The sequence below is a fragment of the Peromyscus californicus genome, unplaced genomic scaffold (genome assembly GCF_007827085.1).
Source record: "Peromyscus californicus insignis strain IS unplaced genomic scaffold, ASM782708v3 Scaffold_6__1_contigs__length_162567912, whole genome shotgun sequence".
In the NCBI taxonomy this organism is placed as follows: Eukaryota; Metazoa; Chordata; class Mammalia; order Rodentia; family Cricetidae; genus Peromyscus; species Peromyscus californicus.
In genome coordinates this window covers 147249927-147265631 of record NW_026294584.1, presented here as the reverse complement: position 1 = coordinate 147265631, position 15705 = coordinate 147249927, and the positions used below count along the sequence as shown (strand labels likewise).

Sequence of the window (15705 nt, the reverse complement as noted above, 5' to 3'; positions counted from 1 at the left end):
GGGCTACACACAAAAAAGTCCTGTCTTGAGAACCAAAATAATAAATTATTATTATTATTATTATTATTATTATTATTACTCTCAAACACTGAACCTCTAGCCCTGGAGAGGTCTCTCCTTGACCCAAAGAGCTTATGTGTGACAGAAGTGACAATGAACTACCTACCGGCCATGGGGAGCGGCCAGTGCTGCTCAAAGAGCGTCCTTCTGCTTCCTGAAAGGGCACGGACTCAGAACGTCGTGCCCACCTGTTCAGACTCTGGAGACCACTTTATCTCTTGGAGAAAGACAACTCCAGAGACGTAGATGGTGCCATTCCCAGGTCCTCTTCGATGTCTCAACGGCCATGGGGATAGAAACCCTCCCTTCCCTGATGACAAAAGGGACCCAGAGCATTCTGTGCCTTTGGAGGTGAAGGCAGAAAGACCATACTATTCTCAGCTGGAGCTGGAGGTCAGCCTAGGCCACGAAACTTTGTCAGGAAAGATACACCTTTAATCCCAGCATTCAGGAGGCAGAGAGAGAGGCAGGCAGATCCCTGAGAGTTTGAGGCCTCTCGAAGTGGGAGGGGCGGGAAGGAAGGAATTCTCCAACTGACTTTGTCAGTCTTAAGACTCTTTATCCAGGGATATCCTGCCCCATACCTTTCAATGAGGCACGTTAGACCTAAGAGCCAGAGGAAGCTGGGCATGCTGCCCATTATTCCCACACTGAGCAGACTGAGGCAGGATTGCCACAAGTCAACTTGGCCTACATAGTGAACTCCAAGCCATCTCTGGCAGTACACTGATTGAGACCCAGTCTGGAGGGCAGGGAGGGGAGATCTGAATGCACAAAGCCTTGCAGCCACGCCCCCTCTCCACCTGTCTATCTGCAGACCTGCTAGGCAATACCAACTCCATACAAACTCAGGACACAGTCCCAGAAATCTTCGGGCAGCTACATGCTCGGCCAGTCTTGCTGAGTGACGCACAAAGAGGCAGGAAGGTCCAGGCAGCCCCTCCCATGCCTCATCTGTGCATCTCTTCATCTGTATCCTTGGCAGCAGCCTTTATAACAAACCCAGAAACATGTTCTCAACTCCTGGGAGCCACTTGAGCGAATCAATCCTGAACAGGGAATAGTGAGAAGCCCAGTTTACAGCAGATAAGTCAGAACCACAGATCAAACACCCAGGGCCCATACTGGCAACTAAAGTGGGCATCAGTTTTGGACTCTGGGCCCTCTCAACCTATGAGAAGTGATAACATCTCCAGGTAGATACGGAAAGAACCGAGTTAAATTAGAGGTCATTTAGCTGGTGTCCACTGTAGTACCATTGGCTCCCTGGTGAGGAGGAAGCCTTACACCTTCTGAGGTCAGAATGCTTCTCTGTGGATTCTTGTGTCATGAGAACAAAAAGGAATACACATTTAGTGGGTCTTACACATGGTCTTACATGGTAGCCCAAGCTGGTCTTAAAATCACGGCAGTCTGGCCAGGTGGTGGTGGCACACGCCTTTAATCCCAGCACTTGGGAGGCAGAGGCAGGTGCATCTCTGTGAGTTCAAAGCCAGCCTGGTCTACAAAGAGAGTTCCAGGACAGCCAGGGCTACCCAGAGAAATTCTGTCACAAAAAAAAAAAAATAAAAATAAAAAAATAAAAAATCATGGCAGTCCCCCTGCCTCACTTTCCAGAGTGTTAGGATTACAGGTGTAAGCCACATGACGGGCTGGGACTATATATGATGTGTTTATTTGCACAGGTGTGAGTGTATACACCCATAATCTGTGCACACAAGTCAGAGGACAACCCGTGGGAGTCAGTTCTCTCCTTGTACCACGTAGGTCCCAGGTGTAGAATTCAATTCAGCAGGCTTGGCGGCAAACGCCATCACCCTGTGAGCACCTGCCAGCCCAGGAATATGCATTTATTGAGTGTGTGACAGAGAATAATGGCCAAACCGTGTTATTTTCTCCTCGCAGCGAACTCCACTGGGGGATGCTTCTTGAGAGACTGACTAGTCTAGAAGGATTCACACTGTTATATGCCGTCTTCCCACACCGCTTTTCCAAAAGCACATTTATTTACTGTGCGTGTCCATGTGTCTGAGTGCACGCAGCGACAGCGTGTGTGTAGAGGTCAGAAGACTATGCTCAGGAATTGGCTCGTGTTCCACCATATGGACTCTGGAGGTTGAACCCAGGTCGTGAGACCTGGCAGCAGGCATCTTTATTCACGGAATCATCTCACCAGCTCAGTCATTCTCCTTTTCAGTGAGTATACAAAACCAGAGAAATGTTAGCACAGCCTACCAAATAGCCTTTGTGAGCTCTAAATACCCATCATTCTTCATGACCTCAACTCACTTTTCTGTTGGTTTTGTTTGTTTTTATTGTTGTTGAGACAAGGCCTTACTCTGTAATTCAGACTGGCCTCAAAAATCGTGGCCATCCTCCTGCTTCAACATTCCACATGCTGGGATTACAGGTGTGAGCCACCCTGCCAAGACTCTGACCCAGTCTCATTCTGCAGACCAGGCTGGCCTCGAACTCACAGAGATCTACCTGCCTCTGCCTCCAGAGTGCTGGGATTAAAGGCGTGTGTCACCATGCCCAGACCCATGTGAAGACTCTTAAAGGGCGAGTTCCTAACTAAGCTAATGTTGGCATATTGTTTGCACGTGATATGGCTAAGTACGAGGAGCCTAGTTCGTCCATAAAAGAGATTCCTAATCTTCTGCCCCATGAATTTTCAAAGACATCCCCTGACCTCCCCATGGCATGTGCATACCCACAAACAGAAGAAATCTTTAAAATATGATATTGAACACTTTTAAGAAAATCGATGCCGGGCGGTGGTGGCACACGCCTTTAATCCCAGCACTCAGGAGGCAGAGTCAGGCAGATCTCTGTGAGTTCGAGGCCTGCCTGGTCTACAGAATGAGATCCAGGATGGGCACCAAAACTGCACAGAGAAACCCTTGTCTTGAAAAACCAAAAAGAAAAAAGAAAGAGAGAAAGAAAGAAAGAAAGAAAGAAAGAAAAAAGAAAATAGACATAAATAAATAAATTTAAATTTAAAAAATAATTGCCATCACATTTTTATTGCATACCCAGGTGAATAACTTATCATACAACAAATACATCCCACCCCAAGAATAGACACTGCCCACTTACAGAGTTTGAGGTGAACGCAGGATAGATCTGTTACTGAGGCTGGGGAGCAACGGGGAGGGAGGAGTGTGTGTCAGGAATGTATGGCAAGAACAAAGCTGAAATTCTCCTGGCAGGGAGAAACAGGCCTTGTCTCCTCCAGGAATGTCCAGAAGAGCTCCTGGAAAGCCCAGGAGGTCTGGGGTCGGCAGCAAGTTTGGTGGTGATATGAGAAGGACACCCTTGTAAATCAGCGTCCACACTGCTGAGGCCATCGTGGGCAGTGCACTGAGAGTAGACACTTAGTGACCTTTAGCCTCTCCTACCCAGGCAGGAAGGCCTAGGAGGGCGGAGCCAGGCCAGCTTCCAGGGTGGACTGATATGGACAGGGTGGAGACCCACACCTTTCTGGGTTTGTGCAAATTGCAGTTCTGCTCTGTGCCAAGTGATCTTCCCGGAACCCACCCTGGGTTAGATGAACCGGCTTCCGAAGATGAGCAAGTCAGTGAGGAGTCAGATGTTTCCTGTCATTCAGGGGAGAGGGGAGGGTCCCGCCCTGAGTTGCCCAAGACTCCCACCTCCAAGAAGTATCCTAAGAATGGGACAAAGAAAAACCGGAACACTTCGAAGAAGCAGCCTGTTAGTGCAGCCAGCGGCCCCAGACAGAAGGACAGCAGTGTGCTGGGAGCAAGTCTCTCATGTACAGTTCCCTAGAATACGGTTCACATCTGCAGGACTCCTGGCTGGACCTGCCGCCTGATTCTGGTTGCCCCATTCTTCTCCAGAGAGTTAGCTGTCCCCTTTCCGTCCTTCGTAGTCATTGTACGGACTGGCCGGGGCCTGCGCCCTCGGGATAGAGAAATCCTTTTGAGGACTCCGATTCTGTAAAGGAAGCAATCATATGGTTAATCCTTCTATGGCCATCTCAGTGAAGCTCCAGTGCCCTTCTCGAAAGATCTCTGAGGTCCTCTCTGAGCCTCTGTGCTACCCCAACCCCAAGAGGCACAGTGTAGGAAAGAAGACATGCCACCCTTCATGATGGCCACTTGGGAGCCGCCAAAATGGTGACCATATCTATTCCCCAAGGACAACTGTCCCTGGGAGTGGGGGAGTGAGGAATGATAAAAGGCACTTACCTGCAGCTGAAAATGAGTGGAATAAGGTGCATAGAGTGTGTCCCCTGTCCCCTCAAGACCTGGAACAGAGGGAGAGGAGAAACTGAGGCACCTGGCCACTCCTGTGTTTCCTCCTTGTATCACTTGTCATAGTGCCTGTGACAGTTGGTCCCTTTGGGCCTCAGCAGTTCAGAGTTCTTGCAGGGAAAGACTGTGCCTTCCAGCTCCAAACCAGGCCCTGCCATATCCTGGGGCCACAGGGACTTACTCATTTCCTAACCTGGGAAGAGTTTATGAGTGACTGTACTCTGTGCATTTGGGGGAAATCACAGGGTGTTTGAACTTGAGCTGGCTTTAAAACAACTCAGTCATTCCCTGACAAATTTATCAGCCTCCATCTCCTTACTAAACACTTCTTGACTTAAGATAGTGTGAGGATCTGGTCACGGTGGTGCACACCTATAATCCCAGGACCTGGGAGGTGGATGCAGGAAGATTAGAAGTTCAAGGTCATCTTCAACTATACAGTGAGTTCCAGCCCAATCTGAGCTCCATGAGACCTTGTCTCAAAAAACAAAGTAGGTGCTGTCAAGGTATGTCAGTGGGTAAAGGCACTTCCTGCCCAGCCTAATGACTTGAGTTCCATCTCAAGATCCACATGGTAGAAAAACCCGGGAACTTGTCCTCTGACCTCCACATACATGTGTGTGATAACACACACACACACACACACACACACACACACACACACACACAAAGTAAATAAATAAGCAGTATTAAAATTTTTAGACTAAAAATAAATAAACAAGCAAAGATAGTATGAAGACCGGTGTGGCCTGCCCTGTAAGACATACAACAAATACTCAAATCACTACCGAATGAGGCAAAAGCTAACAAAAGTATCTCAGTTCTACGGACACACATACATGGTGGAGCCATTTCTCAGACAGAATGCTGGACCCTGAAGGAGGCAGAAGACCACATCAGACAAGCAGCTGCAACCTTACCAGTCATAGAGGCTGGAGGCCAGGGATGACATGATTTGTCTGGGCTGAGACAGGCTTCCGTTGTGGAAGACCTCGTTACTTATGCAGACCCGACATAACAGGATGTGGGGAGCCAGTGAGAAATGTGCACAGCAATAGACAGTGACCAGAAAGATGTCTGAGAAAGGAAGCAGCCAGGGGCCCAAAACATGAAAGGCATGTTTCAGTCTTGGCACTCCAAAGACAGAGGTGGGAGGATTAGCCTATAGAGGCCAATCTACTCTTCACAAGGAGTTCTAGGACAGCCAGGTCTACATAGCAAGACCCAGCCTCCAAACAGGGATGTCTTTTATACACAGAGACCAACCTCAACCACATACCACTGGGGGTTTTCCTCTCCTTTATACCTTCTTATTCTGGTTCAGCCTGTGTGGAATTGTGTAGAAAGTACTAGACGAAGACTCGAGAGGCTAGCTTCCAGTCCTACTTGACTGGATCTTTCAGGGAGCTACTAAGAGACTGTCCTGAGTCTCAGAAGAGACTTTGGGTGTTTGAATAGTAAATAGACTATGGGGACTTCTGACACTGGACTGAGTGCACTTGGCATTATGATATGGCCATGAGTAGAATAGCAGGGTCAGGGAGTAGAGTGTGGTGGTTTGAATGGGAATGGCTCTCATAGGCACAGATGTTCAAATACTCGGTCTCTAGTTGGTGGAACTATTTGGGGAGGATTAGCGGGTGCAGCCTAGTTGGAGGAAGTACATCACTGGGGCTTTGAGAGGTTAAAGCCTCACCCCACCCACGTCCAGTTAGTTCACTCTCCGCTTCCTGTTTGTGTTTGAAGATGTGTGCTCTCAGCTTCCCTGACGTGATGGACTCTCTCCCTCTGGAATCAGATGCTGAAATGGTTTGCTTTGGGTCATAGTGTTTTGTCAAAGCAACAGAAAAGTAACTAATACAGATGTTGGTTTACTCAAGATCAGAATCTGTAAATAGCCTGTGAGCTCCTCATAGCTTGGGGGTTTTGTTTGGGGGGAGGGGTGTTGTTTGGATTCCAGATCTGTTTTTTTTTTTTTTTTTTTTTTTTTTTTTTGGTTTTTCGAGACAGGGTTTCTCTGTGTAGCTTTGCGCCTTTCCTGGAACTCACTTGGTAGCCCAGGCTGGCCTCGAACTCACAGAGATCCGCCTGGCTCTGCCTCCCGAGTGCTGGGATTAAAGGCGTGCGCCACCACCGCCCGGCCAGATCTGTTTATTTTAATTTTATATGTATAAGTGTCTTGCCTACACGAAAGTATGCTGCGTGTGTGTCTGGTACTCATGGAGGCGAGAAGAGGGTACCAGATTCCGGGAGCTGGAGTTGCCAATGGTTGTGAACGTCAGTGTGAGTGCTGGGAAACAAACCCGGTCCTCTGCAAAAGCAGCAAGTGCTCTTTACTGTGAGCCATCCCTCTAGCCCCTGTTTTGGGTTTGTGCACTTGTTTGCTTGTCTGTTCATTTGTTTTCTGAGACAGGATCTCATGTACCCCAGACTGACAATGAAATTCTGATCCTCTCATCTCCGCCTCCCAAGTGCTCACTATAGGGATGAGCCTCCATACCCCAGGATTCTTACAGTTAGAACCCATGATTCTTCCTCTGCCTCTGTCTGTCTTTTCTCAGTTTTCACTTCTGGGTTTGGGGGTGTTTTGTTGTTTATTTTGGTCCTCTCCTGTCTCTATTCCTCCTTTCCATAATTGAGATTATAGGGTGGCTCCAGGTGCCTTGGCTGGGGTTACAGTCTTATTCAGACAAAACCAGGAGACATTAGGGCAGCTGGGGAATGTCCTTTTGCTGTGAAGGGAATGGCTGGTGTGATTTCTAGAAAATTACAGGTTTTATAGCTAGAAATGTTTTGTGGGTTTTTTGTTTTGTTTTATTTTATTTTGTTTTGTCTTTGAGATAGGGTTCCTCTATGTAGCTCTGGCTGTCCTAGAACTCACTATGTAGACCAGGCTGGCCTTGAACTCATAGAGATCCACCTGTCTCTGCCTCCCAAGAGCTGGACTTAAAGGCGTGCACCACCACTGCCTGGTTTCTTTTTGTGTTCTTGAGACCACCTCATGTACCCCAGGCTGGCCTTGAAATCCACATGTCACCAAAAATCATCTTGAACTTCTGATCCTCCTGCCTCTACTCCCCAAGTGTTGGGCTTATAAGTGTATGCCACCATACCCATTTTAAGTGGTGCTGGAGGCCCACTCTTTTCATTCATGCTTAAATAAGCTCTGTACTGACCTTCATGCCCAGGCCACAAAGGTTTTGGTGTTCTGAGAGACAGTCTTTCTATATGACCCAGGCTGATATTAAACTCACAATCCTCCTGCCTCCATCCCCAAAGTGATGAAATCAGAGGGGTGTGTGTGTGTGTGTGTGTGTGTGTGTGTGTGTGTGTGTGTATACACATGAGCCTGCACTACCATGCCCAACTTCTCCCCTCATCTTTATACCTTGGGTGATTTCCTCTTGGGAGTAGGCTCTGTTCTCTACACCATAGCTCTGCTTCATGAGCTGAGGTTGACAGAAAGCGTCTTCGACTGGGTAATCTGTGGGACTTCGTTGCCTCGGGAGCCGTAGAAACTCAGGGAAGACATAAAATGCTAGGAAAACCCAGCCATTGGCAACCAAGGCCGTGCTGAGAATGGTGTCGTCCCACTCAGGGCCGATGTCAGGAATCAGGAGCAGGACGATCCAAGCCACCCAAACGGCAATGGAGAGGAATGAGGTGAAGCATATGTGGGCCCCGTGCCTCTTCCAGCCAGAGAAGGATCCACAGAAAATAAAGAAGGATGTGAGGAAGGTCAGCACCATCAAGAAGAGCACATAGATGAGCAGCATGACGAAGTCCTCGTTGCGCCGAGGGGCGGGCAGCTCGGGAAAGACATTGACGTCAGTCCTGTTCATGGTGAGGACCAGGTATTCAATGGCAATAACGTCCTGGACCAGGCTGAAACCCACCGCCAGGCTCAGGATCACAAGCCACGACAGGGGCTTCCACCCTCTGACCAGCTTGATCAAGTTGAAAGCATGGGCCAGGAGGCAAGAGAAGCAGATGGCAAAGAGAACACCAAAGAGGAAGAAGCGTGTGGGTCCTGTGGCTCCGTCCAGCTTGATGATGAAGGCAAAGGTGAGGCCAAAGACCCCTAGCACTCCCAGAAGGAAGAGGAACTGGGTGGGGAGCATCTTTCGCCTGTTGGAGTCCTGCACTTTGCAGATGAGGACCAAGAGGGCAAACATGAAGGCCACTGTAGCCACAGCCCCCACTGCGGCCAGTGTTTCCAGGGCGATGCCCCAGCCTTCAGCCAGGTCACAAAGTCTGTAGTACCTGGAATCCAGGTCTGAGCGGCAACCTCCAGGGGCAGACATTCTTGGTGGTCCTGCAATTAAAAAAAAAAAAAAAAAAAAAAAAGAGGAAGAGGAGGAGGAGGAAGTAGTAGTAGTAGTAGTAGTAGTAGAAGAAGAAGAAGAAGAAGAAGAAGAAGAAGAAGAAGAAGAAGAAGAAGAAGAAGAAAAAGAAGAAGAAGAAGAAGAAGAAAAAGAAGAAGAAAAAGAAGAAGAAAAAGAAGAAGAAAAAGAAGAAGAAAAAGAAGAAAAGCATTATTAGGTATTAGGGACCAGGCAAGCCTCTGAGACACAGGATGGACATGGGACTGTGTTTATTCAGTCTCCCTTGTAAACTTGCTACATTAAAACTAACCCAGGGGAGGGATCAGACCTCATTCCTCTCTGGAAGTCTCCAGGTAGCTAACATTGCTGGGGAGGGTAAGATTTTTTTTCTTTTGTGATATAGCCACTGGTAAGTTCCCATGCTTTTGTAAATAACCCTGATTAAACTCACTGGTCCCATCCCCTTCACACCCACCCCTACACATCCACACACCCACACCTGTAAAAGCTAATTTTTCTGTACCTCCTGTGACAAATTCTAAGGGCCAATGAAGAGAGGGAATGAATTTCCTATTTCCCATTTAACTACTAATCTCTTTTGATTTGGTTTTGTTGTTGTTTGTTTTTTAATTTGAGTTTGTTTTTGTTTTGTTTCGTTTTTATAACTCTTGCCATATGAGATACAGCCTCTCTATGTATCCCTGATTAGCCTGGCACTTGATAGGTGCCCAAGCTGGCTTTGAACTTACAATGATCCTCCTGCATCAGTCTCTTGAGTGTTGAGATTACAGGTGTGAGCTTCCATGACCAGTTTTGGAGGGTTATTGGCTTATTGTCTGTCTTTTGAGAAAGATCTTTCTATAAAGCCCAGGCTGGCCTCCAATTCTCTGTTTTCATCGCTCATCCTCCCACATACTGGAAAGGCTAGAAGCTCCCAGCTGAGGGATGACCCACAAACAGGGAACCTGCTCACCCATTACAATGGGAGACTGCCTGCATGGACCACAGCTGACTTCCTGTCTGTCCTTAACTCCTCAGGGAAAAAGCTTTTTTTGTGTGTGTCCCACACTCTTGTTGTCCAAACCCATGACTTCTAAACACTCCGCACAACAGGAAGACAACTATGAAAGAGATAGGGATTTTCACACATCGAAGCCTGTGTCAGAAAGACACTAAAATTCAACAAGGCTAGATAGATATGGCTATCTACGATCCTGAATGTCTTAATAAACAAAAAATCCTATCTGAGTTACTAAGGCTTCTTCTACACTACCCTTTTGTTTTATTGTTTCTTACTTGTACGTGGAATTTTTTTTTCTCATTAGTTTTTCTTTCTTACTTTCTGTTTTGTTTTATTGTTTCTTGAGGCAGGGTCTCATGTAGACTAGGCTGGCCTCAAACTAGCTTTGTAGCAAAGGGTGGCCTTGACCTCCTGCTCCTCTGCTGGCTCCTCCTGAGTGCTGGGATTACAGGCCTGCACCAGCATGCCTGCTTTCTTTCTCTCCTTAGCTTTCTTTCTTTCTTTCTTTCTTTCTTTCTTTCTTTCTTTCTTTCTTTCTTTCTTTCTTTCTTTTTTTTTTTTTTTTGTCCCCTGTGGGTTTGCTCAGTCTTCAGCAAGTCAAGAGTCCACTCTTGTAGACTCCGGGGGTGGATTCTACAACCAGCTATGATCTGGCTGGGAAGAGTGGAGTCAGGGAGGCCAACTCTTTGGAGAAGCATAAGCTTCCTCTAATGCAGGATACATAATAGGGAGGGAGAAGTCGGAAACGAGAGGGAAGCCGGGCTTGGGAAGCATTGAATGGAACCAGTACACAACATCAGCTGAATCAGGGCCTCTTTCCAGGAAGCAGAAAAAACTGAGTCCGAGTTCCCTCACCACAGAGCAATGCTTGCAGATGATACTTTCTGGCCATGTTACACGGAGTGCCTACTGCTGTGGGATAGTGTGCCCACCCAAGAAATAAGGACCACCCTTCCTTCTCACATCCCATGTCTTTATGATCAATTCAAGAGGCAGAGCGAACCATTTCTCACTAACCAAAGAGTAGCCTCGTCAGCATGGACAGAATTCAAATACCCGCCTTCTCTAATGATGCACACAAAACCTAAAATAAAAATACTTAGGCAGCTAAGGCAGGAGGATTACTGTGAGTTGGAGGCCAGACTGTACTACAAGTTTTAAATTAGCTTGGGCTAAAGAGTGAGACACTGCCATGAATAAATAAATAAAAAGTTAGGCGAGACAAGCCATCCTACCAAAATTATTTTCTTCATATAGTAACAAGCAAAAAATATGTAGATGAGTAACATATATACACATGAATTCACTTATGTAAATGTATACATTGAATTTTTTTTTTTTTTAAATATAGACAGAAGGCCTGCGATGTTGGCGCATGCCTTTTTTTTTTAAATTTATTTATTTATTATGTATACAGTGTTCTGCCTGCATGTATCCCTTCAGGCCAGAAGAGGGCGCCAGATCTCATTACAGATGGTTGGGAGCCACCATGTGGTTGCTGGGAATTGAACTCAGGACCTCTGGAAGAACAGCCGGTGCTCTTAACCGCTGAGTCATCTCTCCAGCCCACATTGAATTTTTTAAGAGTTTATTATTTTTAATTATGTGCATGCATATGTGTCTATGTGTGGGTATGTGCATGTGAGTGCAGGTACTCTCAAAGGCCAGGAGAGGGTGCCAGAGCCCCCGGAGCTGGAGTTACAAGTGATTGAGTACCATGAGTGCTAGGAACCGAACTTCAGTCCTCCAGAAGAGCAGCAGCACAGTTTGCTGCTGAATTGTCTCTCCATCCCCATACACCAGAACTTTGTGTACAGTGTGCTACAATAAATGTTTGACTCTGGCTCCTGAGCTTTTAATGAAATCTGGCTCGCTAAGGTTCTCTTTCCATTTTACAATGAATCATTCAACAATGTTCACTACTGTGGTCTCTGTAGACTTGTCCCCTCCCACTCCACAGTTCAGCTGAACCTCAGTCCCCACTGTGAGATAATAAGAGAGTGGAAACTGCCAGACATGGCTACACATGCCTATAATCCCAGCATTTAGAAGGGGGAAGTAGGAAGATCAGGAGTTCAAGGCCAGCTCTGCTGCTTATTGAGTTGGAAGCCATCCTGAACTACACAAGACTATGGATGGCTCAAAACCCAAAACAACAAGAAGGTCACTTGATCAGACTAAGGCATTTAAATGGCACCTTTGAGGCTTTAGGGGATTAGATAAAGTCGTTAGCATAGAGTGCCCATGATTGAATCCCGGTTGCTGGATAAGAGGGAGGGAAATCAGAAACGATACATGTGTACTCACAGGCTTCCTGCTCCATGCTGTGAGATGCCTTGTGTCACGTAGTGCCCTGTTATGTGATGTCTTGTGGTACCATGAGACTTTGCCAGCAAGAAGGCCATTCCCAGATGCTACCCCTCACTCTTGGGACAAGTTACCCAGCCTCAGCTATTTCACTATAGCAATGAAAACTAACATCAACAGATTTCCTGAGTCCCACTGTGTGCCAATCACAAGAACTCTGGACTGGGGCATTGCTCAGTAGTAGAACTCTTGCTTAGCATGCAAAATGGCCTAGGTCCAATCCTCAGAAACACACACACACACACACACACACACACACACACACACACACACACACACAGAGTCTCATCTCGGGGTAGAAGGGCAAGACAAGGGACACAGGTCTGGCATGTCATCTCATCCCTCCCTGTCCCTTCAGATGCACTACAAAGGTCCCTGTCGGGAATGGTTCCTCTGTTTCTCCATGTTCTCTGACCCTCCTTGTCAACTGCCACCGCACCCTTCAAGGTTCTGCTGTCTGCGGACAAGCAGCTGTTAATCATAATTACTTGGTGTTTAGGAAGGACTTTGAACCTGATGACTACAAACCTTGACAGAGGTCGGTGACCCCTGGCCTACATGACAGTTGCAGCACTGAGCAAAGGGACAGAGGCTTTGGTCCCTGGCGTCACTGTAGCTGGGCAGGAGTGTACCCTGCTTGGCATCTCCCAACTCCGAAGACCAGAGCTCACTAAGGGCAGTTGGTGGTATGTGTTTTAAATATCAAGCACCCATCTAGTTAGTTGTGTGTGTGTGTGTGTGTGTGTGTGTGTGTGTGTGTGTGTGTGTGTGTGGTATGTATTGAACCCAGGGCCTCATACATACTAGGTATGTGCTCTACCCCTAATGCCAGAAATAACCTTTAGAAAACCTTTATAGTTTGTTTGTTTGTTTGTTTTTAATGACCCAATGCATTTCATTAGGGCTGCGTATAGGAAGACGTAGTTATTGAAGAAAATGCCCCCTGACCCTCCAGCCCTACCAACCAGTAACTATGCACACATCCTCAGGGAGGTGTGGGGCCTTGGAGTTCCTCGCCTTTTATAATAGGGTGTAGACGAACACTGATTTGGTTTTTTGAGACAGGGTCTCCTGTAGCCCAGACTAGCATCAAACTTGGTCCTTCCTCTCCCTCCCAAGTCCTGGGATTACGGGCCTGCACCACCCCAAGCAGCAGCAACAGCAAAAAGCCTTAGCGAGTATTTTGTGTGTGAGTGACTAATTTTTGGGGAATCACCAATGTAATTCACCTATTAACCTTCCTCCACCCTTTCCCCAGCTGGCTGGGATTACTCACCAAGTCTAAAAGTGTCCTAAGTACTTTGAATTTAGTCAGAGGAACACAAAACTCACTTAAGAAGCAAGGATGTACTAAAAAGCTGCTGTGGCACCAGAATATGGTCCTGAGAAAAGAAGAAACCAGGAAGGTGTCGAACACTGGTTCTCAGCTTTGTTGTAGAGTTTTTTCTCTTCTTTTCTTTTCTTTTTCACACCTATTTATTTACTCACGTATTTGGAGCAGGGTGGCCGTGTGTGTGCCTCCTGCACACACATATGGAAGTCAGAGGACAGCTCGCAGGAGTCAGTTCTCTCTTTCCACCATGCAGGTCCCAGGACTCAAACTCACACTGCCAGCCTTAGCAACAAGCACCTTTCCCCACTGAGTCATCTCCCTAGCCCAGCATATTTGTTTTTTGAGACAGGGTCTTACTTTAGCTGAGGCTGGTCTGGACTCCTGGCAATCCTCCTGCCTCAACCTCCTGAGTGCGTGGATTACAGACCTGAGACACACAGGCTGCAGGATGGGAAATAACTTAGTGCTGCCTTAAATCCTTTTGGAATGAGTTGGGACAAGAAAGTAAGGTAGGGAAACACAATTGCGGGGTGAGGGTGGGGACCGGGAGGGGAGAGAGGGGAAGAGGGAGACCGGAAGGGAGGGTCTTTCTAAACTCAATCCCAAACCCTGCTTCCCCTTCATAGTTGGAATGATTTGAATATGAAATGTCCCCCATTGGCTCGTGTGTTTTCATACTTGTTATCCAGCTGGCCTTCCTGTAGAAGTGAGCCATTGAGAGTGAGCTTTTAGATCTTTTAGATCTCTTAGCCTAGCCCAACTTCCTGTCCACTCTCTGCTTCCTGATGGTGGGAACAATGTGACTAGCCTCTCATAAATTCCTGTCACCACGCCTTCCCCACCATGATGGGCTGTAGCCCCTCAAAACCCTTCCCCTTCTTGACGGGTCTTTCTTTGGTCACAGCAATCAGGAAGGTAACTAGTATAATTGAGTTTCAGGTGCACTGCGTCTGAACCAAGTCACTAAGCCCCCTGAACCTCTGTTTGCTCTCCTATGAAGCAAGGGAAGAGCTGCTGAACCAGGGAAACCGAGCCCTTAGTCAGCCACTGCTCACCCGCTGGGCGTTCCACACAGACAGCTTCCACATCTTTCTCCCAGCCCCACCTTCCTCCTCACCCCATCTCCTATCATTAAAATATGTATCCGAAAACTTCTAAACAATCCAAAACTGGGTCTAGGAGTGAGTGAGGTAAGGCCAAGATGGCCTGGGAGCCTTGGGGACAAAGACAAAGTCCTGTGAATAGTGTTGACCCTCGGCGTGGCCTTGGCGTGTGGCACTGGCTTGTGTAAGGACAGACGGCAGCATTGGATCAGCCCCTGGCTTCTGTCATCCACTTCCAGACTCCTCCTCAGGACTCCAGTGGTAGGGCTCCCACAGGCTTAGACCCGGATGCTGCCTCTACATGGCCCTTCCTAGCGGATCTCCCAAATGAACATGTTGAGGAACTAAGACAGCTCAAAGCTGATTCTGTCTTCCTTCTTGTGAGAGTCACCTCACTCTGTCACCAAAAGTGACCACAGCGCCTTCCTTTGAGGACTGCCCTGGGGGTGATAACAAGATCTCAGCCCTGCAGGCTTGTGACTCTGTAGCATTTTTAGTTTCTCTTTATTCTCAAATTGCTATATTCAGTCACAGTACCATGAGGAATTAAATGATATGTACTGCCACGTACTGGATCGGCACTCTGCTGAGTGTTTATACTTTATCACAATTCTCCTGTTTATATGTTTTACATATTATCTCATCTACTATCCTAGATAACCTACTTACAGGTTAATTCTTGGGAGATAAAGTTAAGGATAAAGCTATGGTCCAGTGGATAAGGCACTTGCCACATAAGCGTAAACACCTGAGTTTGAGTCCCCAGGACCCAGTTAAAAGCCCAACAGAGCAGCCTGTTGTGGAATATTAGTTATGAGTGTGTTACATTCATTTATGCTGTGGAATATTTGTTTAATGATGCAAAGATGTGTTACATTCTTTTATGTTGCATTAACTCTGTATAGCTGTGGTACGTTCCCTGTCTAAAACAACCGATTGGTCTAATAAAGAGCTGAACGGCCAATAACTAGGCAGGAGAGGGACATAGGCAGAACTGGCCAGCAGACAGAATAGATGAGAGGTGAGAAAAGGAGAGGAGGGGGCCAGGGGCCAGTCACCCACCACACAGCCAGCCACAGAGTAAGAAAGAGAGATAAATAGAATGGAGAAAGGTAAAAGCCCAGAGGCAAAAGGTAGACAGGACAATTTAAGTTAAGAAAAGCTGGCTAGAAGCAAACCAAGCTGAGGTCAAGAATAAGTCTCCATGTATTTATTTGGG

The 15705-nt window shown here is 47.1% G+C and overlaps 1 protein-coding gene across 1 annotated transcript in view; it reads right to left on the bottom strand.

Annotated features, from left to right (window-relative positions):
• Window positions 1-3078: 3078 nt before the first annotated feature.
• Window positions 3079-15705, bottom strand: part of Gprc5a (G protein-coupled receptor class C group 5 member A) — a 20268-nt gene continuing 7641 nt past the window's right edge. The window contains exons 4-6 of the mRNA XM_052721631.1: window positions 7726-8652; window positions 4272-4330; window positions 3079-4017 (exon numbers count right to left, since the gene is read on the bottom strand). Of these exons, the coding sequence (XP_052577591.1) occupies window positions 3925-4017; window positions 4272-4330; window positions 7726-8652 (1079 nt within the window). The 3' untranslated portion in view covers window positions 3079-3924. The remainder of the gene's footprint in view (window positions 4018-4271; window positions 4331-7725; window positions 8653-15705) is intronic.